The 23,304-nt window shown below is 35.4% G+C and overlaps 2 protein-coding genes across 5 annotated transcripts in view; both read left to right on the top strand.

Moving 5' to 3' along the window:
* The first annotated feature begins 1,813 nt into the window (after nucleotides 1–1,813).
* Nucleotides 1,814–17,525, top strand: LOC139690532 (lysophospholipid acyltransferase 7-like). Its single transcript, XM_071587996.1, has 8 exons — nucleotides 1,814–2,063; nucleotides 2,148–2,274; nucleotides 2,358–2,505; nucleotides 12,050–12,201; nucleotides 12,655–12,866; nucleotides 14,744–14,923; nucleotides 16,506–16,644; nucleotides 16,830–17,525. Exons 1-8 carry the CDS (start codon nucleotides 1,849–1,851, stop codon nucleotides 17,037–17,039), a joined length of 1,383 nt encoding a protein of 460 aa, XP_071444097.1. The 5' UTR covers nucleotides 1,814–1,848; the 3' UTR covers nucleotides 17,040–17,525.
* Nucleotides 17,526–20,057: 2,532 nt separating this feature from the next.
* Spag1 (Spag1 axonemal dynein assembly factor) overlaps nucleotides 20,058–23,304 on the top strand; it is a 38,280-nt gene continuing 35,033 nt past the window's right edge. For 3 of the 4 annotated variants that reach the window (XM_071588551.1, XM_071588550.1, XM_071588549.1), the window contains exons 1-3: nucleotides 20,058–20,328; nucleotides 20,458–20,617; nucleotides 20,775–20,894. In XM_071588551.1, the coding sequence (XP_071444652.1) occupies nucleotides 20,186–20,328; nucleotides 20,458–20,617; nucleotides 20,775–20,894 (423 nt within the window). In that variant the 5' untranslated portion in view covers nucleotides 20,058–20,185. The remainder of the gene's footprint in view (nucleotides 20,329–20,457; nucleotides 20,618–20,774; nucleotides 20,895–23,304) is intronic. The other variant, XM_071588552.1, reaches the window with a different exon arrangement.

The raw sequence follows: 23,304 nt of genomic DNA, 5'->3' as shown, positions 1-23,304 counted from the left end.
GGGATTCCAATTTATTAAGGCTCACCTTACCCTCACGGTATAGGCTACAGGGTGGTGCGTACGATTTTATGTGATTGCATATTTAATACGGCAGTTTTGCTTATCCCAATTTTCATTTACGGCGAAGTATTAGGTGCATCCTTCCCACAACGGCGTGTGCGTCTCCGGGCAGAAGACGGAGGAGTTGAAGATAAAGATACAGATAGAGGAATCAATAAGTCGACAATACATTGACTTAATTGGTTGCAATAACTTAAAGAAAGAAGGCAAATAATTGATAACATTTATAAGAATAAAAAATAAATTAATATTTAATCCATTGTTACCTGATTTCCTTAAAGGAATTACCTCTCTGTGTGTCTCGGAGTAGCTGCTGTGAGAACCCTCTGGAACAGAGGAGGTATTGTAACTCGGACAGTGTTACCGGCCCCGAAATACAGGAAAAATAGAAGATATAGGACTTTGATAATGGCGTTCCATGGAAAAATATTGAAATGGAAGAAACGTAGGTTGCACAATTTTCCTTGCATATTTTTAATACAGGTGGAAAGCACATTTTGTATCAATTTCATTATTAGGAGGGATCAGCGTTACAGACGCCGTGGAGCTATTCATCAATGACGGTGGTACACTGAAAACGAGTTGCTTCGAACGGTAAGTACCGTTATTAAACATATTCTGAAAAGAAATACTGCATCTACATCCAATAGATGAATCGGAATCCCGAACAAGAGGAGAATAGATAGTTCATTAAATATCAACAGATATGGAGTGAATAGCCTGCATTAAGTATAGTATATTCGTATTAAACGGCCGCTAGTCGCTTCCTGAAGAAGAGAGAAAACGTGCGGCTTCTCATATTCCTCCTAAAGATCTTTTTTTCGCACGTTCCATCTTCAAGCACAAAGAGAAGCGCTTCTAGCGAGTAACCTCTTCGGGTCATGGAATAAATTGCTAAAATTCCAACACCGTACAGTATTTAAAAATTGTGCTCATGAGAATTAATTTTTTTCCATACATACTGTCAAAAATGATCCCATCTATTACGATATTTACAGCTCCCTACAACAGAAGAAGTCCGAGTGTAGTGAAAGAACTGAAGAAACTTAAAACGAAAAAACCATGGGCAGCAAGCGGAGCAAAAATACAGATCCATCAAAAAGGCAAGTAGTTAGTGCTAATATATAGAGATGGAAGAGGGGACCGTGTTGAATAACAATAGTGTAGTCTTAGTTTTTAAGGGAATGCATGATGTGGTTTAGGAAATAATGACGAGTAGTTTGTGGAATTCAATAAAAAATGGACCATCTTCAAGAACGAAAGGACCTGGTTCTAAGGCTACTGTAGCATTTCAGGGAGATGAATATTCTGGTTTAAGAGATGTATTCGAGTTCTTTTTGAAACAAGTGATGTGTACCATTGACACTGACGGGCGGCCCTGGATTCAATACGAGCTGGAAAGCATAAGGTTTGACTGGAGTATACATTGGGGGAAGCAATACTTAGTTTATTGTTCGCGGTTAAAAAAGATTAATGATCCCGTTAGAAGATAACGATAAGCAATTTTTGAAATACACGAAATAAGTGGACAGTTGTCTGGATGGCCCTGGATGAAGAAATTTAACAGCATTTATCTGTATTTACCAAGGAAATAGTCATTTTTATTTGCTTACTTTGTGTCAGTGGTGTTATATTCTATTTTTACCAGCGGTCTGTTTCCTTTCGTTAAAACTTCCCCTCACATTTGTTGGCATCGCTGAAAAATCTATAGTCTGCGGCGTTCGTAGAGTGAGTCGTGGGCCAGCTTTTCGTGGGCGAAGTTCAGTTAAGTAAAAGAATGCAGAGAAAATGGATACGGATGATGTAGTGTACATTGGTCTCCTCATCTTGTGCATTTTTTTCGGTCATTTTTATAGAACATTCTTTGAAGACATATACCATAAAAAATGGATATCTACGATTTTCGGTCTGGCGATAATACATGCAGTGTCGGGCAACCATATTCTTCACCCTATTTTATGTGTTCTCATAAATGCAGTCATCATTACGCGGGTCCACTATAAGTAAGAATGTTTCAATGAATGATAATGGTCGATGCGACTGTATCACAATATTTATTTCATTCATTATAATTACTGTTCATCCAGGTATTGCCACATAATTAGCTTCATTGTGTCGTTCATCTACTTACTCTTTTTTCGCACGACTCAGTACTTTGGCATTGAGTATCCTCCAGCACATACAAATGCCGTTCAAATGATGTTGACGCTTAAGGTGAAATTTGCTCTTCATTTGAAATACTTGTGAATACTGCTTTTGGTGCCTTACTCCTGTTGATAACTATACTTTTATTTTAGGTCGTAGGACTGGCTTTCGAAGTGCACGATGCCGCTGAGATCATAGAAAAAAACAAAGGAAATGAATTAGTTCATGAAAGTTTGAAAAAGCCTATTGGCATTATGGATATGTTTCACTATTCTTTCTGCTACATAGGTTGCCTCACAGGTAAAACACCGTCTTTAGGACAAATACTCCCTACATCAGTGTTAATGAGCTCATTTTCGGTTGAATGAACATTAAAGAGTAATAATAAGATCTATATTGTCTAAAGAAAATACTTCTGTTCCTTCAGTGCAGAAAATTGTCTGCAAACTGTATTAGGACCCCGATTGTATCTTCATTCTAAGTTTGAAGACTTTTAATATCAAATAATAGTAAGCTGTTTAATATTGAAACTATTATTATCTCATTAATTAATCATACCACAACCACCTACATCTGTATGGGCTATCAATATCATGTTTTGAAGTTTTGGTGTTTTCTTGTAAGAATTATACGCATATGGTACGGAATTTAATGTTCATGAAAAGGATCGATTCCTGCTGAAGTTATGAGCCAATTGACTTTGTCTTGCCTTAACAAGCGCACGTTTGATATCTTTGCGCTGAAATGTCATGTTATTTGAATTAATTTCTACTGTCCAATTTTGTCTCTAAGCGCTGTTTAATGGTGCCAACGGAGGGCTCCAAATATATCAATTAGTGAAACTGTGCACGTTGGAATGAAATTGCATTGAATGTTATTTATTGATTATAATAGATACTTGCCGAAGTCTGCAATGAATATAATTATAGTTACTTAATTAGTTTTTCCACATTTAAAAAATAGCATAAGCTGTGAAAGTACTTGATAAGTCCACTTTAAGTCAATGTTGGTTAGCCAACAGGAAATGATCATTGGATTCATGAATGAAATTTTTGGCGGCAAAAAATGTGCATCGATGGTTTTACTCTTTTGATCATCATGCATGCATTCTATTGGGAATGTTTGCCAGTGTTTAAACTGGCCTACGTATGCTGAGAAACCATTAGCAAATTGAATATTTGCGTATTAGTGGGGTCACTGTCTGATTGCTCATTATAAATTTACAAAGCCATTATTTAATAACTAAGACAAAAAATGGGAGTGGCGAGATGTTAATATGTGTGTCAGATATTTAATCTAGGATTGGCATGTTCCCCAAGACTAAAATGTCGAATACTTTCCCAAGCACTTCTCCCCTCCCGCCTCTGGTGGCTTCCACAAGGCATATTGCATCCTTATACCATCTTCATAAATGGCACACTAATGCTGCCTGCTCTCCCTCAATTGAAAATGCTATCTGTTAACTCTGAAGGAGACAAATATTGGTTCGAGGAATATTACCCAGTTGGCATACCTGAACAGGTAGATGACAGATTTTTATCTAAGGATTATGAATGAATCCAAGGGAAGTGGATAAAATTTTCATTTTGTGGAATAGCACTGAAATGCAGCGAGACATTAGCTATTAATATTTTTCCCAAAAAATTCATTTAAACCCATAAAAGATGTTTGAACCATTTAATAAATTTTCTGTGTTCCATGGTATACTTTGTTGGTGAATGTTTTTGCATAACTTTTTGTAAGTCTGCCAATTATGATCAGATCATTCCAACATTTGAAACCCTGCCCCTTCCGAAAACGTCCAACCTTTCATAAGTATGATTCATCAACTTTTGAACTTCCTTAGAAGAATGCAATAGTGAAGTTTAAATGTTCAAGCAAATAGCCTTTAAAAATGCTTATTCACCATTAATAATACCTTAATACACAAATTAATCGATAAAAAGGACAAAGAAAAAGAAAGCGAACTTGACAGACTTGCATTCAGATGAACTTACACGAAACAAGGAAAACGATCATGTTCATTTGCATACCCAGGTCATATCAATGACTGTTGTCAACATCCTTATAGATAAATTTTACTTATATTTTAAAGTTCCTCTTCAAATTGGAAAACTTATCTTTGTGAAGAATAAAATTGGTGTTCATCCATAGGGGTGAAGTGACATTTATTCTCTGTAGTCCGGTGATTTTTGAGGTTGTCCACGTGGAGCTTGGTTCACAGGCATCACCACTGTCCACCCCATTATTCTTGCATAATGTGATGTCACCAAGTGCTCCTCAAGGAGCCATGGTACAAGGTAATCATTTAGTGCTACAATTGGTGAATATGGTGGATGTGAAAGAAACTCCAATGAAGTAATGTCAGTTTTTCTGTTGTCATGTGAGAGGTACCATCATGGTTCAATAGCACACCAGAACTCTGCAAACCTTAACCTTTGGACCTAATTGAGGCCTTTAGGTGGCTCTGAAGCTGGTCGCAGTGAGACAGTGCTGTTTACAGTGAGCCTTATTTGCATGATATTACAGGATTGAGTCCATGGTCCATACTACTTTGCTGGCAGCCTGTTTTTTTTTAGTTTTGATAATATTGGACGTTGCCAATTAGTATCCGATTGAAAGTAGTGAACCCAGAATTCATCTCAAATAATAATGAGAGAGACAAAGTGATTTCCATCAACTTCATGATGTTGCAAGGGCCCTACACAAATATTTAGACGATGTTCTTTTATTCCAGATGTTATCTGCCTTGGTGCCCATTTGGCAGATAACTTCTTGCTAACATTATACATCAATAACATTTTCCTGCTCTGAACTGTGAATAACTCAATATATACATATATGTGTCAGCCAACGTGCATGTTTTCATTCCTGTTAGTTATTCCACAGCAGCATTAGCTTCAGGTGTAGGTACAGTCTGTGTCCAGACAGAGCAAACTGCATCAGTCAAATCTGACATTTCAATTTTAAATGTCCTGTACCATTTTTACAATGTTAAGAGCAACAAACAAGTATCCCATTACCATTTCTTCATCCTCTAAATATCTGCCTGTTACCTATCCTAAACCACCAAAAAAACAGGTTGCTGCATGCTGTTCCTCTTTTGAGAATTTGTGGAGAATCAACTCCTGATGTCAGTGTCCACACTCATGACTGCCGTGTACTGATTCTGTAAGCTTGAAAACAACATATCAAAATCATAGCCTTAAATAACATTTAAATTTTTTATTGACATATTAAATTAACCTTTTTAGCTAATCTCATATCACAACTTATATTGTTGTTAAAAAATACTCTACAGCTATTTAATAACCACCAATGGGATGTAATCAACTTCAGCAATTATGTTGGTATGTAGATTCTTTATGGTTTCATTGACATTTTGCCACAGTATAGTCTCTTTCTCATTAATTGTCTTCATCCATATTATTTTCACCATCAACTATTTTTCTTCAGAGCTCTGTTCAGTTTATTGGCTTTAATATATTCTTACGTTTTCTTCCCCATTTATGTCTTCACCTCCAAAAATTATTATACAACTCTTGGCCTCAATCATGTTTTACTGTATGAGTTCCTTGAAACGTTTTCTCACTTGTTCACTATAAGTCAGTTAAAGCTTATAATGCAGAGGCATTTTGTAATTCTTCATACAAATTCTCCGTCTTTTTGATATAGCGTTTACTGCATCCTTAATTTCTAAAATATTAAAATCTATCCCCTCGCATGGACTACAACCTTGGCGTGGTGGAAGGGCTTGTGCGTTCTGATGAGCCATAGAACTGCACTGGCAGGAGTAATGGTGATTGCTCCTGGTGGGGTCACCCATGCCAGTTAGGTTGAAGGTTAGGAACCAGACAAAAGGTAGTCCACAAAGCATCTGTTACTCAGTGAGGGGCTGCGAAGGAGTCTGACCCCAGTGGGGTGGCCATTGAGTGATGGTGTCACGTTGAAACACTATTGAGGGAGGCAATGAGAAACCACCTCGATTATTATTCCCAAGAATATAATGATGGACACTATAGAGAATATGAGTGCTGGCAATTGTGGGACTCAGCCCAATCGGCCTTGTCATGCCCGGCAGCGGGAGATGCAAGGCTTCCGCAGTCGTCATCTCATGAAAATCTTGCAAAGGAAAACAGACGGCAGCAGAACAGAATATGCAGAAGAAGAAGACCAAATTAGTTTGAATAGGAACTTGGAATGTTAGGACAATGTTGAGGACAGGAAAATTAGAGAATATAAAGTGACAGATGGAAAGAGAAAGTAGAGATATTTTAGGTTAATACAAGATGAGATGGAAGGAAAGCGGGAATTTCTGGAGTGATGGTTATAGAATAATATACAGCGGAGGGGACCAGAGCCAACGAGGGGTTGTCATAATATTGAATGAAAAGGTTGGTAGAGGCATAGTCAACATAGAATAAGCAACAGATAGATTATTGCAAGTAGAGATAAAATTATAAGGAGGAAGAAGTCGATAGGGTAAACGATCAGTTAGATGATATAATTACGTGTGTTCCTGCAGGGAAATATTTGACAGTGATGGGTTATTGGAATGAGACTGTAGACAAAGGAAGAGGTGGCTTGGACTACGGTTTAGGCACAAGGAATGACTGCAGAGAGAAAGCAATTGAGTTCTGCAGGAGACAGGGGTTAAATATCACAAAGAAATAGTTCATGCATTACAAAAGGCATCGGTACACAAGGAAAATACTGGGAGATTCAGGAAGATATCAGTTAGCTTACATTATGGTTAGGCACAGATTTAGGAACAGCGTAATCAATTCTCACAGCTTTCGGGGAGCAGATGTGGACTCTAATCACAATTTAGTTGTTATGAAGTGTAGCATCTGATTCAAAAAGATATGTCAGGGGAGGCAGGTGAGGAAATGGAATGTAGAAGCATTAACTGGATTGATGAGGAAGGAATATCAGCAGGCTGTAGAGAAAATCATGAATGAGGGAAAAGAGCTGGGTACTATCAAGGAAAAATGGAAATATATCAAAAAAGGGATATCGAAAGCGGCAAAAGAAATTTTAGGAACTGTTAATGGGAAAAGGACAAGGAAACCAAAGATCAGGAATGAGATGATTAGAAAGATAGATGAGAGAAGGAAATGGAATAATGTAAACACAGAATTAGGCAGAAGGAAGTACTAAGAGTTAAATAATGTACTGAGACAGATAACAAATGAAGCAGAAGTAACATGGTGTAACACAGAAAGGTGTAAAGTAACACAGATGTATTGCGAGGATATGGGAAGTTTGCTGAGGAAAGGTGAAATTGATGTGCTATACAAGAAAGTTACAATACTATCAGGAGGTAAGGTGGGAAGATCTGTGTTGGCAGTAAGACATTAGTCGGGTAAGATAATAGTGGAAATAGAAAATATCCAAGAGAGATGGAAGGAATGTATAGAGAGAGATATATAGCGTAATATAAGAGAGAGCTGCTTTTGGGATGTGTAAAAATTTTTCTCATAAATGACTTGCCAAACAGTGACAGAATTGAGCTGGTCATCATCAGTTTTTGCAATTTTTCATGGTATAGAATCCTGGTGCCAAATTATATATGATGTGACTCTCAGATATAAACATGTACGCATTAAATGTGAGTGTACTGCTTCATTTTGCTAGTCCTCTTGAATGAAGCAATCATAGTAAGTTTTCTTCAACCTGAGGTTAGTTCATGGTGCAATTTTTTATGCATAAATCAGCAAAAGAATGAAAGTGAGATGTATTGACTGGGAAAAGATTGCAGGAAATGTTCCATAGAGGGGAAAACTAAAGACTTTCAACATAGATATATGATATTCTTCCAGTCAAAGCTAATTGGAAAAATGTATATTTTTGCCGTCCAAATGTTGACAGGTCATCAGAGAAGGTAGGAGAAAATTGAATAGCCTACAAATACATAAATGGAAATTATATCCATCATCAAAGTTAGGGTTATTATTCAAACTAACATGACGTGAAAGGTTTGTGCAAATGGGAAGTAGCATAAATATGTGAGGACTGCCCCAGGTAATGTAAATCCAAAGTCCATCCAAAAAGTCGAGATGCCCAAGCTTGAGATGTTTTATCCATTCAAATGCTTTGTATTTCTATAGCATATCAATGGATGGCCTTATGGATTGATAATTATGAAGCAAAATATTGCATATGTATAAATAAAATTTAGTATTTTTAAATAGTTCAATAAAATTAAAATAATTTCATCCTGCACCTTTGGTTTAAAAAAATGGTGTCACCCTTGCCTGACAGAATGATTCTCTACGTTAAAACAATTGCAGGATAAAAGAAAATTCAAACGAATCTATTAATTTTTTTGGTGATCCTATGATTGAAAAATTTCAGGTACGCCAAGTAATGTTCAACCTCTGCTTAAGGTCTCATTCCTCACTCATCTCCTAATTAAAAAATGCTTCTTTTCCCAATGCATATTTTACCTATAGTTCTTAGGCAAAGGCATAAGGTTTTTGGATGAGGAAAGATAAACTATTCTCATCTATGAAAATAGGTGATCACATCTCATCCAAAACATTTTTGTGTGTCAAATACTACCTTGATCAAAAAGTTCCCGGAATAACCACCGTGTGGCGCTCCCATCGTTCCGATTTGAGTTCTGTTTTTTTTGTTAAATTGGTACATCTGTTGTTGATATTCCCTTTAAATCTTAGTGTCATAACTTGACATTTGCAAAAGTTACGTAGCCAAGAGTACATCTATCTCTGTGTGTGTTGGCGATTTTTTACAATTGCAGAAATGGATTTAAATTTGCAACAACGAACTTGTATTAAATTTTGCGTAAAAAACGGATTTAGTGGCGCACGGACGTTGGAAATGTTGGAAAAGTGTTTCGGCAACGATTCTCTAAAAAAAACGGTCGTTTACCAGTGGCACGAGCGGTTCAGAAGTGGTCGTGAGTCAATCGAAGATGATGAACCATCATGAAAGATGGCAGACCATAGACATCGAAAGTCGGTGAAAAAATTGATAAAGTAAAAGAAATGTTGGTCAATAACCGCAAATTAACCATCAGAGAAATAGCGGAGGACTTGAACATTGCCTATGGATCCGCCCAAGACATTGTGGTTAATGATTTGGGTTTCCGTCGTGTAGCAGCAAAGTACCTCAATTTCATGCAAAAAAGAGACCGTGTTGACGTCGCAAAAGACATGATTTGCGAGGCTGAATCCGATCCCACATTCATCAAAAGGATCATTACTGGAGACGAGACGTGGGTTTATGAGTACGACACGCAATCCAGACATCAGGCAAGTGAATGGCGTTCACCAAATGAGCCGAGACCAAAAAAACCACGTCGTTTTCAGTCAAAAAAGAAGGCAATGCTGACGGTTTTCATGGATTACAACGGTGTAGTGCATCATGAATTTTTGCCAGAAGGCCAGACAGTAAACAAAGAGTATTATTTGGGCGTTATGAGACGTTTGCGTGAAGCAATTCGCCGAAAGAGACCAGAAATGTGGGCAGAAAACTCGTGGATTTTGCACCATGATAACGCACCGTCGCACAGTGCTATCATTATTCGTAATTTTTTGACGAAAAATGCAACAAATACCATCCTACAGCCACCGAATTCACCTGATTTGGCTCCCTGTGACTTCTTTCTGTTCAATCGAGTTAAAAAACCATTACGGGGAACGCGTTTTAGCAGCCGAGAGGAAGTAATGGAAAAATCGCAGGAAGCACTGATGGACATACCGAAAACCGAATATAAAAAATGTTTCGAGGATTGGATCAAGCGCTGGCATAAGTGTGTTGCAGTCGATGGGGATTACTTTGAAGGGGACAATATAGATTTAGATGAATAAACTTGTATTTTTAATTTTCTGAATAAATTCCGGGAACTTTTTGATCAAGGTAGTATACGGGCATCGCCCAAAAAAATCTGAAGGAACAATTAAAAATATTTCTTTTTTTCCAGCAGTGCAGTTATCATATAAGTTTCGTCCTCAATAAGGAAAAGAGATTTTTCTGAAGACCACTATGCAAGAGAGAAACTGGTAAACATATTTAGTGCAAATAAATATCGCTGAGGTAACCTTCGATTTCATATTAATCTAGTGGTTTCAATGAAATACAGAGGATCAGAATAGTAGGCTTGGTCCAGAAATTTACGAATACCATCTCGTTTGAACCTGTTAATTAACAAGGCATTGCCGTACGATTGAGGATGGACATGCCGAAAACCGACCGTAACTTTTGCAAATGTCAGGTAATGACACTAAGATTTAAAGGGAATATCAACAACAGATGTACCAATTTAACAAAAAAAAACAGAACTCAAATCGGAACGATGGGAGCGCCACACGGTGGTTATTCCGGGAACTTTTTGATCAAGGTAGTATGCTTGGGTGTGAAAAAATATAATAACAGTTTTAACATTGAATTGTTTAAGAAGTAGTGGAAAAAGTACTGAGGTCCTTTTTGAAGTTAACCACCCATTTCAATGATACTCCTGGAGTGAAATGCTTGATTTAGCTAGGGATTACATATTTCATGCGTACTGCATGCATTTGGTCAACAGGCATACCAGAGGTGCATACTAGATCCGAGTGTTTTCCTGCATAAAGGGCCTGTTATACCTAATGTGCCATGCTTTTTAATACCCTTTCACACCAACTCTCCTCAATTTTACGGAGTAATAAGTGTTTGACTGTTTTAGTAATTGTGCCTATTATGTGTACTAATATTGCAATGTAAATTTTTCAGTGGTGATTCTAAACATTTTTCTGCTTTATGTTTACAAGTGCTTTTGCTCAAATCTTCTTTGTTAATGGCAGTGTCACGTGTGCAATGTTGTGAAGTAATAGTTATTATTGTGAATGATGCTCATTAGTCTGCATACAGGATAATAATCTGGATGTATAATTACAACTTTTTTACATGTATGTTTGACCCCTAGGACATGGATGGTCATGGTAATGATATCACTACAAAAAACGTCAAAGTGGTCCTATATATCTTTCTAATAGTGGGTTTATTAATTTTTGCCGAGGTTCTTTATCATAAGTTTTCACGGATCAAAATTTACTTATATGTGATAAATCTTTAAAAATAAATATGTATGATAAGTTGCCAATTCATTCATGAAATTTGTAAAATGTTTTCAAGCTAGACCAATATTAAGGGATTCTAATTTATTTATTTCCCAAGTCAAGAATTTCTTTTTGCATTTGTGGTGATTGGAGGTATGATCCTCAATGTGTTGTATTAATAGAAAAAATGGGTTATAGACTTTCAGTTGATGCAAAATAACAAGAGAAAGAATCAAATTCCAAATCAAGTTATGTTTGGAAATGATCATTGATCTTATGGTAAAATTGGCGTTCATAAATATTATTATTTGATGATTTGAAATGGTTGCATTTTATTTGCATTATTCATGAATGTTTTGTGTTTGTTCTTGTCAAATTCTGTTTGTTGACAGAAATGGATCTCTGAACTTCACTCATCTGGTTTTATCAATGATCTTTCATGTGATTTGGACTTAATAGCAATTCAATAATGTCTAAGGTTAATGTTGTTTGTAAGTATTGTGCTGTTGTTATCAGAAGTTAAATTTGCTTTCCATGTTTTATGTAAAGGAAAAATTCTAAATTATTTTTTTTTAAATGTACATTTTTGTTGCTCTTGTAAACTGTTTGGCATTATTTGTTAAATGTTTGGGTTTCCCAATTTATTCTCATTAGCTTCCCATTATTTTGTGGATTTACAGTTTCAGTTAAAACTATGCAATGCAAATTGACTTCAAAAGACAATGACTAGCTGGCAGTCTATGCTGATTCATAATTAATGGCCTGCTTTCTTTTATTGACAGGCCCTTATTATAGGTATCGAACCTATTGGGATATGCTTCATTCTCCATTTACTAAATATGCTCCTTGTCTTGATGCTACATTCCAAAGAATAAAGTATGTGCCTCTTTATGCTGCCCTGTACCTCATCACAGCTCATTTCTTTCCTCTGAAGGTAGAAAGAGAAATTTACTTAATTAGATGGTTGGTGTTTTAAAAGGATTTAGTGTGGATTTTTAAAGCTTTCGATTGCATAATTGAATTCATTTGTTAAAACAACCGATGCATGCCATGAATGTTTGTGAATTTTTGCTGTAACCCTTAAAACTAACAAAAATCAGTATTCATGTGTTTATTACGTCTTTAACCCTTTTGCTGCATACATTAAAAATGGGAAGGGCCGTATAAAATGTATAGCCTAATTTAATAATTCCAAAATTTCATTAAAATCAATCATCAGTTCCATTTTTCTAGGAAAGTGATGTTGCTTATAATTTGAAACTAAATGAGCAGCAAAAGTGTTGACGTCCTTGAAATGTTAGCCCTGAGAAATAATTACATTTCGTTGTTAATCTGAAAAATCCCCTTTTTTAAAATTGCATGTACGAGTATTGCTGTTTTATTTCAGTATTCTGAAACTGAAGAATTTTATGAGGAAAGATCTGTATTATATCGGACATTTTTCCTCACACCTTGCCTTTTTAACTTTCGGCTGAGGATTTACATAGGATTTGTCCTAGCGGAGTGTGTATGTACCATGGCTGGTCTTGGTGCTTACCCTGTGGCCTCTGATCCAAGATCAGGAAATGGTCCTCTTAAATATGAAGTTGTGGATGAAATGTAAGTCACTCAATCCAGGTTATCATGAGGGTTTGTCTGTGTTTTTTAATCAAAATGTTTTTTTTGTCATGGATGAATTTTCCTGTCGTCCTGAATCATTCAATGGAGAAATAATGAGCCATTACTGATTTGGCAATATATCAGTAATATTTTGTTGCTCCGCTGTATTCTGAACGATGATGTGCATTGCACAATTCGCTCAATGTCTCCAGAAAAAAATTGCAGATCTGATATTTTTGCTAAAATCTATGATGTATAATCCTTTTCTTTAATTTCAGATTTGATAATAATTTTGTGACTCATATATCACACTTTAGTAATAGTTTTTCATGAATACAGCAGTTTATTCAGGAAAATATTTAGTCCCGGTGTGCTGACCTATATGATATTTGATTATACTTTAGTAAAACCGAGTGATTTATTGATTTGAAAATGGATTCCTCTTTGCTGTTCACATTTCTCGTTAATCTCTCACTCTTCCAGTTTATGAGAGACTCTTGGTAATATTTTTCTAAATTGCTGGAGTTATGTGCTCACAGTAATGATGAGAGCAATCTGAAAAAAATATCCTTCAACTCTCTTTGTTTTGAATTCCGTATAAATGATTTATGTCTATGTTTCTGTTCACACCATTTATGATCATGTTTTCGATTCATACATGCATTGTATTGCATGTATGAATTGCATACATGCAATTGGCTTACTAAAATCATAAAATTCATACTGCAACCCTGGACAATAGTTGCTATGTTAAATAAATTGCAAAAATAGTTGTGAACTAAATACTTTAATTACAGTATTCTGACGAGAAACTTTTCAGTAATTATTATTATTGTTAATGTACCGGTTAAAGAAAGTTTTGAATGGACACAGGTTACGCTATGGTGCCCCAATAAATCCTTTTCCTCTCCGACAAAAAACAACCTGACATCCAAAACTACATATGTAAAGCTCCTCATCAATTCGGCAACGCTTCCTTCCGCCCTTCACTCCATCGAACATCCCTATCCTATTCCAACCCCTTCCTTGTTTGCTAAACATTCTCCTCTATCACAGTTTTCAAATACTCAATGCCAATCAAAATGCTCCCATTTTTCTTGCCTCCTTTAAATTTCTCCCAACAATACCCTCTCCACCCTCACCATTCCTAGCCCATGCTCATTTGTTTTTCTTTTTGTCCATTTCACTGTTTCCATCCTTCTCCACACCCATATTTCAAAAGCCTCCAATCTATGCCTATCGTCTTGCTTCAATGACGATTGGCATAGATTGGACAACCATGTTTCCGTGTTGTATAAAATTATCCCGTATCAAAGTTTTGATGAATCATTTCTTAATATCCTTGTTCAATATCCCTTTCATCAATTCTCTCTCCCTATTGTGAAAACTTCTCTACCTAACATAACTATTCTTCTTATGTCCATACTTCTGACCATTTTAGTCCATAAAATATCTAGCATAGGTAAAATGTGCCACCTACTCTAGTTCATGAACACCTATTTTAATATTTAACTTAGCCTTTCTCATTTTTAAAAACTGAATTACCTTTGTTTTGTTTACAGTTATTCTAATCCCATATCTATCACACTGACTTCCCACACTCAGCCATGCACACTCAGCCATGCTTGCAATCCCTAGGCTGACTGAAAAAAATTAAGCTTGATCATACACGAAACCTAACTGGTTTTTTGTGATTCTCACTCGCCTTAATTCCAATCTCCATTTCTTCCTAAGTCTCTTTTAACATTTCCTCCAAATATATGTTGAACAGTATAGGGAATAATGTACATGGTATAAGAAAAAAGTTAATATGCTTCGGAAAAAGTGAATGCTAAGAGAATTAGCAACTTGTGTAATGCCAGTGTTGAATTTTCCAGTGCTGGAGATGAGAAGAGAATGAAGACTGAGGATTATAACTTTGAAGCAATCCACAACATTGATCCCTATGGATGTGAATTTGTTCGAACCTTCAGAACTGCAATGAAATGTTGGAATATGACTGTTCAATATTGGTTGGCAATATATGTCTACAAGAGAGTTACAATTAAACCATTAAGGTAAAATACACTTCTAGTTCTGCCCATTGAAGTCTTAAGTACAGTAATATGTACCATGTTTGATTTCATTTACCACCTATCAGTTTATCTGTTACCATTAGTGCCACAATGGTACTTTGTCATCTAGACACACACTCACATAAAGTATGTAGAAACTCACACGTATTCCAAATTAAAGCCGAACACACACACACACATGTAATGGTGTGTATTTTATAGGCTTTCAAAATTGGGAGTAGCATTTATTGCAGGGAAAGGTATCCAAAGTGAAATACAAGTTAAAAGAGAAAACAAATAAGGTTTTTATTGTTTGGTTGCATTGTATTCTGAAGTGTTAAAGTCACAATGCCATAGTTCTGCCTCCATGTATGCTTTAAAACATTAATTTTCTATCCTACTGAAGGCTTAACATGGCAAGACAGCAGCAAAAAGAATTCTTCCTGAACTCAAACCTGGACCTATTTCTCAAAGCTACGAGTCATTTTACAAGTTCTTGTAATTCATACATCTGAAGTTTTCAAATTGTTATAATTAATGCTGCACTTGTTGCTTGTCTTTTACATTACTTTCCCGAGGGATAGTAATTTGAGAAACAGACTCCTGATAGTCAATTTCTGCATCAAAGTTTATTTCAAAACTCTAATTTAATTGAAAATGATTTGTATAAATAAAGAAATATCTTCTTGTAGGTTTCTTCTTTCAGTGTCATCCTCCTCTAAACCATAAGTAGAAGCAGTTCAATTTTTTTCAGGCAACAATAACTCTTTCTCATTCTTGATGATTTTAAATTTAGTAAATGTATTTGTATGAAATAATATGCCCTGACTATCACCTCAAATTATAATTATGGAAATAACAGCACATTCATTGAAAACTATTAATAATTTCACCCTCTAAGCAGAATAAGAACTACAGTTTTTTATCATATGAGGTTCATATAATTGAATTGTAATATAATGGAACAATTTAATTGAATCTTATAAAATATCAGTTCAGATGTGAATATAATTTATACAAATCAGTAACAACAGAAAGGCTACATGTAATTGAACAGCAAATCAATATAAGCACACTAAGAGAGAAGGCAAGTTTCAATAGCTTTTATGTTTAGAAAGGACATTATAATTGAATGTAGGGAAATAACTTGAGTACATAATGTACTAAAAAAACAACTTATGCTTTAAAATTTATTGCTGAATATTTCTTAGGTGGTCATTCTTAATTATCCATGTGTTTTTACATTATAAGCCAATAATTTAATTGATGAAGACTATTTTGATTAAGCCAAACAAAAAACTTGTAAATATTGATATTCATTTGGCCAATTGTGGAATATCTTAAAATTTCATTAGTGTGGCCGTCCAAAATTCCTTGATCTGTTATATAAAGTTTATATGTAATCTTCAGCAAACAGGCAAGGCCATACTCTCCCATGTGTTAACTAGTTTGTAATTTCTCCATGAAAATATTTTTAATACAATGTTGGGAATTTTTATAATTTATTGTCAAATTTTGTGTTCTAAGTGAATCAAATTGTCATTAGAAAAGGTTGTATTCAATTATGTATATTTATCTTCTTCAGAACTGCAGTAACAATGTTTGTGTCATCGCTTTGGCATGGTGTTTATGCTGGATACTACCTTTGTCTTTGCTCAGTGCCTTTTCTTTTGCCCACTGAAGACCTCTGGGATAAACTGTATCGGCAAGAAGCAACTGGCTGGGTGTGTAATAGTATTTTTCATAATATTAGATGATTTATGGAGATTTGATTTAATTTTTTTTTATCATGTGAACTTTTATGCCACTTTTATTTTTGTTGTGGAAATTGAATGTATTCTTCTTTTCGCTGCTGTCTACTCTTTGAAAAATAACTTCCTTCCCTCATAAGAATACTTTACTTTTTCAGAAACGCACCGTGATTGACTGCATATTCCATTTCTTCAGAGTTCAGGCATTTTCGTACATGGGTATTGCATTTCTTCTCCTAAGAATTGATGCAACTCTTAGTTATTGGAAGTCAATATATTTTATTGGTAATGTTGTCTGTGCCCTCTTCTATGTGGTTGGCATTATAATTCAGAAAAGGCGCAAGCGCTTACGTGCCAAGGAAGAATAATACTCGCAAGGGACCCTTCAAAGTGCCTGCCATTCATGGAGAAGCTTACTTGTTTTAACTGTTTTTTTGTTAACATGGTTGTCCGATTGTAAATGTAGATTAATGCATAGTACCTGAAAATTATCCCATCCCACTCTGGTGTATGACTCCTTCAAAGAAATGAACAGATTTTACGGGTTATTTTCAAGACCTGATGATTTTTTTAAATGCATAGTTACTTAGGGTACATATTATGACTGTCACTTCCACTCCTCTCTCTCTCTCTCTAAAAATGATATTTAGTGACATATTCAACTTTGGAGTATTTTTAGGTCCTTTTATATCAGTGTACCTTTGTTTTTGAAAGTACTGCCTTAGTGTGTATGTAACTGTTCTTTGTTAGTCTGATTTCTGAAACTTACACATTTCTGATGAGAAGAGTACTTTAATCAAATGTCAAATCAGTTTTATAACCATGGATATTATGTTTTATGAATAGATTTTCTATGTAACTTTATTGAATTGATGTTTATCTTTTAGATAGACATGAAATAAATACTTGTTTAAAATTGTCTTTTTTATTTTAACATAAAACAACTAATTCTGTGTCCTGTAAAAAATTTAATGAAGAAATTTACATCACGAAAATTCAATATTGGCTGTGGAATTTTTTGAGGGAACTTATTAGTAGTGAGGACAGAGTAAAAGAACATTTAACAGAATATGGAAGCAAATTAACAGGATGAATGACATATTCAAAACATTTACATTATTCAGGAGGTACAAGTAAGGGTATCCAATTGAGGATCAGGATGGGAAGTAAGAAACAGGCTAGTAAGATGGAGTTGGGTATTATTACCAATGCTTGTGCATATATATGAGGAAAAAGTGGTGAGAAGCCATGGAAAGGACTAAGAGTTGATTGTCTAGAGAGAAGAGAGCTGATTAAGTCAGTGTCACTTGTATTTGACAAAACTTGAGGTAGCCAAGGGATTGTAGCTGTTAGTGTTAAACAATCAGCAGAGACTTATGGGATGATATTCACTTGTGACAAAACTAAGGTAATAATACTCAACAGATGTTGGAAGACAGTCAAATGCCAGAACAGGATAGCATAACGTGTAATAGGTAAAACTTCAGCATTATAAATCAATATATAAAAAGCATTATAGACAAGAATTGGAATATCGAAAGATATCAAGAGAAGAATTGCCACAGCTAAAAAGTAAAAATAGAGTTGATGACAGGGACCTAATGCAAGACAAAAAATTGGCAAAAAAAACTGATAAGAAGTGCAGTTTGGAATAGCTGCTGAGAAAGAAAGCATAGATTGGTGGTTTTATGATTTTTTGAGAAAATATAATGGGTGGAAAGTAAGACAAACAAAGAAGAGCATGGCAAGTGAAGAGAGAAAATTGTTCACATTAGGCAAGAAGAGGCTGACGGATGTTTTGGAAAGCATTCAGGATGTAATATAAGGTAAAATGTTTGTGGAGTGAGGCAGGAGAAGGAAAAGAATTAATACTTTTGATGAGATAAGGTTAAAAATATGTCTGATGGGCTGACTGCTACTTTAAATAACATAATACAAACAATGCAAAATTTTGTTACCCATCCACCAATGATAAGGTTTACTGATGTGAAAGCAATCCTCGGGGAGTATTAGGTACCTTAGTAATTATTAAGTGATTAGTTAATGTAGAGGTTTATAGGATATGAGTAAGAATGGAAATGGCTTCTTCCAATTGGCAGGTCAGTAAAATACTTCATGTTCCTTTCTACTGAAGGTATGGAGTAATTCAGCTCAAGTAAAATGTGGACGGCAACTTAGCTGGTAATTGAGCTGTATTTAACCCGTGTAGAGTGGACATCAACTGTGGAGTTTTGAAACATTTTTAACTAGGCTGGGATGAAACTTGTGGTGCACGTAATAAAATAGACAGCAATGAAAACCATCACTGATTCTACAAATTATTGGATAAAATTGAAAGAAGGCAGGGCAAGTGGATGTAGAAGATATTGAAAGCAGTACTAGAGTAGATAATGAACGAAGAGGAGGGATTAAAAGATTAGGAATCTTGGAGGGAATTAAGGGAGGTAGAAAGTATATAGAGCTAAAAAATTAGTCACTGTAACGGATGAAATTAGGGTTAGGGTATTTTGCCACGTAAATTATTGCTTAGGAGAATATAATGTTGGCTAAAATAAGAAAAAACGCCTGGTTATCTGTCTTGCTATTTGAGTTGTGATGAGTACATACAATAAAATGCTTCATTTCTCAAAATGAATGACTCGTCAATATTCGACTATCTGCATAGACGAATAGGAAAATAAACATACTAAGGGATAATAAAAGTTATTACAGGTTTACATTTTTTTGCTCTCTAAGAACTCATACACATTGAATTACAACTTGATTTGAAACACCTTTTACACTTAGGTTTTAAAATTAGTGGAAAAAGTCATTATTTTTGGAAGTTTATTGTAAATTTGGGAAGACGATTGGTGTAGGCCACACTTGTTGAGTTATCTAAGAACATTTTCCTTATCGCGTTTAACAGTTTACCAAGAGACACACAACGTATACTGAATATTGAATGGGGTAAATAATTCAATTTTAAAATGCGAAGTAACCAATAGTCAATAAATTTATTATTAAATCTGGTGTTCGGACATCCGTAATACACATTGGGCATCAAATAATAACTTCCACATAAAAATTTGCTTGGAGCATTCCATGAAATATTTAATTTCCTATTATTACATACTTAATGAAATATCAACCAACTTTAATATGTTATACATTACAGCACCAACAATTGCGGTCATTTTGATTTACACTGCTTCTTCCACCACGACTGAAAATTTAAATTTTCAAGGTTTTTAAGAATTTCCTAATTGTACAGTTGAAGAAGTTTTTCTGGTCAACTGATTGAATTTGTACATTATTACTTGGAATAATTGCCTTTGTTTTAATCTTGATAAGTTTGACAACACTGGTCTCACATAACAACACCGCCATATTGAACAGCTGTTGTATTATGGTGCAGCATCTAATGACGGCGTGTTTTCTGGTATTGTCCGTCCAGGAAGTAAATGGTGGCCAGAACGCAATTTACTGCATTTGAAAATTGGTGGAAAATCTTGCGCTACTCATAAAAGGGAATATGATCGAAGAAGAAAGTTCTTGCATTAAAGAAAAGCCGACACTTCTAAAAAAATACGACTTAAGTATAGAGAATTTGTCATATGAATATGTGAAGAATTGTGAAGACGTTAAATCTTTGGAAAAAATCATCAAAATATTAAGGTAGTTTTATTTATTCTTGCACGGAAATTATTCTGTTATTAGTGTACGCAAACTGGAATCCATTGTGTTTTTCGTATTCACGGTCAATCACAAGTATCTGCTACTAATATTCTAATCTCCCTGCTGTAGGTCTGGAGAGGAAGGTGATTTTCCGGAGTTATTGAGGTTCACAGAAAATCGGTTGAGAGATTTATGCCCTGGAAATCGATTGTTAATAAAATCTGAACCCATTCCATCCTTGTCGTCCCTGAACGTCAACGATCGAAATAAAATTTCTTTCGAAATGGCAGTAAGTGATGTGCATATTTATATGTTTTATAATTTTTTCCATATTGGTTGGAGTTATGTTATTGGAAATGTATACGTTTGAGTACTAACGTGGTGTTCTGTTTAACAATTGATATTTCGCCTTTTAATGCCTTCATCGTATTGTCATTATCTGTTAGTCATGGTCGGAGGAAATGAAAAAGCAGGAAAGCATTCTGAAAGAAACTGAAGATAAAGATTCATCGGATATTCCACCAATTAGAAGCTATGGTGAAAATATAAACTTCAAGAAAACGATCGTAAGTCATGTTTGGAATGATTGGCGATTGTCTAAGTTTTAAAATTTCTAAATAATAAATTTTTATTGCTATAACTGATGCGTTTCGATCATGGAAACACTCTTATTACCTGAATGAAAAACCATTATCCGCATTCCTATTTTTCGTGTCGTTTTTAAATTAATAATTCACCTTTGATATCCACTCAAATTTCACGTGTTACGTTTTTAAACTACGGTAATGATCCTGAGAGGCGTATTAATGTTTAGTCAACTGTTATCTTTCAATCGTTGTATTGTTTACATTTTTCTCATTTGATAGGAAATCAAAGGTTGGCCGAGTAAACATTTTGATATTCTGGCAATTTATTGGTCAACATAGGGTTAATTTTAGTGTGTAGAAAGAATTCTCGTACCGTCTGAAGGGTTCAAGGTGAGCTCTACTTCAGCAAATGTCCTCGTGAATGATTATGGATTACTTAAATTAATCCAAGATTTGTCAATGTCATCTTTTCTCCACCCATTGCGCTTCATAAAAAATGTATGAATGGTGTTTTGCTTAGCTATTATTATCTAATGAAAGTGGCATGATAATCGTGAGGAATTTGGCTAATAATCAAATAACACATGTTGAAATTTAGGAACTGTAGACACACTCAGCTTTACTTGAGTTCAATGACTTTTTAGTGCCATGTTTCCTGGGAAACCACAGGAATTACCAAGAGAGGAATTTATCAACTTCGCATGAAGTGTCAATTTCACATGATGAAAGCAATAATATGAGAAGATTTCTATCAGAGTTCCAACGTTCAGGTTGACTACTAAAACACAATGTGATGAAGTAGGGTGGTAGCATGGCAGCCCAAAAGCTTAGAGCATTCAGATGACAAAGGTTTGACGTTCAAATCTGGATGAAACCTTTAGGAACCACCAGCTAAACTCGTACTGTGTAATAGTTTTTGTGCCACAACTTTATGGGTGGTGTTAATAATGATAATACTAATTCCAGGAAAGAATTTTACCTCCTATACAAATGTTTAAATTTCATAGTTGCTAGTCATAGAACTGAGTGGCTTACACCAAGCCATCTAGGTTGAAAATAATGGTTGGTTATTTGAAACACAGTCTTGTCATAGTGGAATGGTTTGTATGTTCTGATGATCCCTAGAGCTGGTGGTAGGAATGATAAGTGCTCCTGAAAAGGTCACCTATGTCTTATAGTTTAAATGGCTGGAGCCAGACAAAAGGTAGTCCATGCCAGATGTTTATTCCTCAGATGGCTACAAATGCATCTGATCCCAAGAAGCTATTTGAGTGTTTGTTTCACATGAAAAAAACTATTAAGGAAAGCAACAGGAAACCATCTTGACTATTTATCCCTCAGCTTAGTGTTAGAGAAAATTATAATAATTAGTCCTGGCAATTATGGATGCAGTCTGCTGAACTGTATGTCATGCCAGGCTATGGGAAAGGCAAGGCTTCCTTCGTCATCATCACATGAAATCCTTGCAAATAACAGCAGCAGCAAAGAAGGCACAGAAGAGAACGGAACTAGAATTGTTACTTGAAATTTTGGGACGATGTTGAGGACAGGGAAAATAGAATATATAAAGTGGCAAATGGTGAGAGGAAGGAAAGATATTTTAGTGATTTGCATGGCATTGGATTGTGATGATTACTAGTTTTAGTGCTTGCATGGTGTGTGGATTATGAATATTACCTTAGCAATATTTATAGAGGGGTAGGATAGCAGGATTACTGGAGTGATAGTAATAGAGTATAGTGTGGAGGGGAATAGAGCCATTGAGGGGTGGCAATATTATCGAATAAAAAGGGAGGAAGCGGCATAGGAAATAGAGCAATCAACAAATAGGAACTTGGAAGGTTAGGGTAATGTTGAGGACTGGTAAATTACAGAATATAAAGTGAGTAATGAAAAGAGGAAATGTAGACATTTTAGGTCTGTGCAAGGTGAGATGGTAGGATGGTGGGGATTAATAGGGTGACAAATATAGAGTAATGTACACTGGAGAGAATGGCAGCCTGCAAGGGGTTGTAACAATATTGAATGAAAAGTTAGGAAGAATTGTAGTTAGCGTAGAACAAGCAATGGGTAGAAATATTACTAGTAGAAGTAAAAACAGAACCGATGAACATGGGTCATTGTTCAGGTATACATACAACCAAGCAGCCATAGGGAGAAAGAAGTCTATAGGGTATACAATCAGTCAGGGGATATAATCACGGGTGGTTCTGAAGGGAAACATTGGAATGCAATGTTAGGCGGAGGAAGAGATGGTAGAGAGGTGGGGGACTATGGTTTGGGAACAAGGATTGACCGTGGGGAGAAAGCAATAGAGTTCTGCAGGAGACAGGGGTTAAATATCACAAATAAATAGTTCAGGCATTACGAAAGGCATCGGTACACAAGG

The sequence above is a fragment of the Hetaerina americana genome, unplaced genomic scaffold, assembly GCF_022747635.1.
Source record: "Hetaerina americana unplaced genomic scaffold, ioHetAmer1.1.p SCAF_3, whole genome shotgun sequence".
NCBI classification, from domain to species: domain Eukaryota; kingdom Metazoa; phylum Arthropoda; class Insecta; order Odonata; family Calopterygidae; genus Hetaerina; species Hetaerina americana.
The sequence above is the reverse complement of the archived record's forward strand: the minus strand, read 5'-3'. Positions and strand labels throughout refer to the sequence as shown.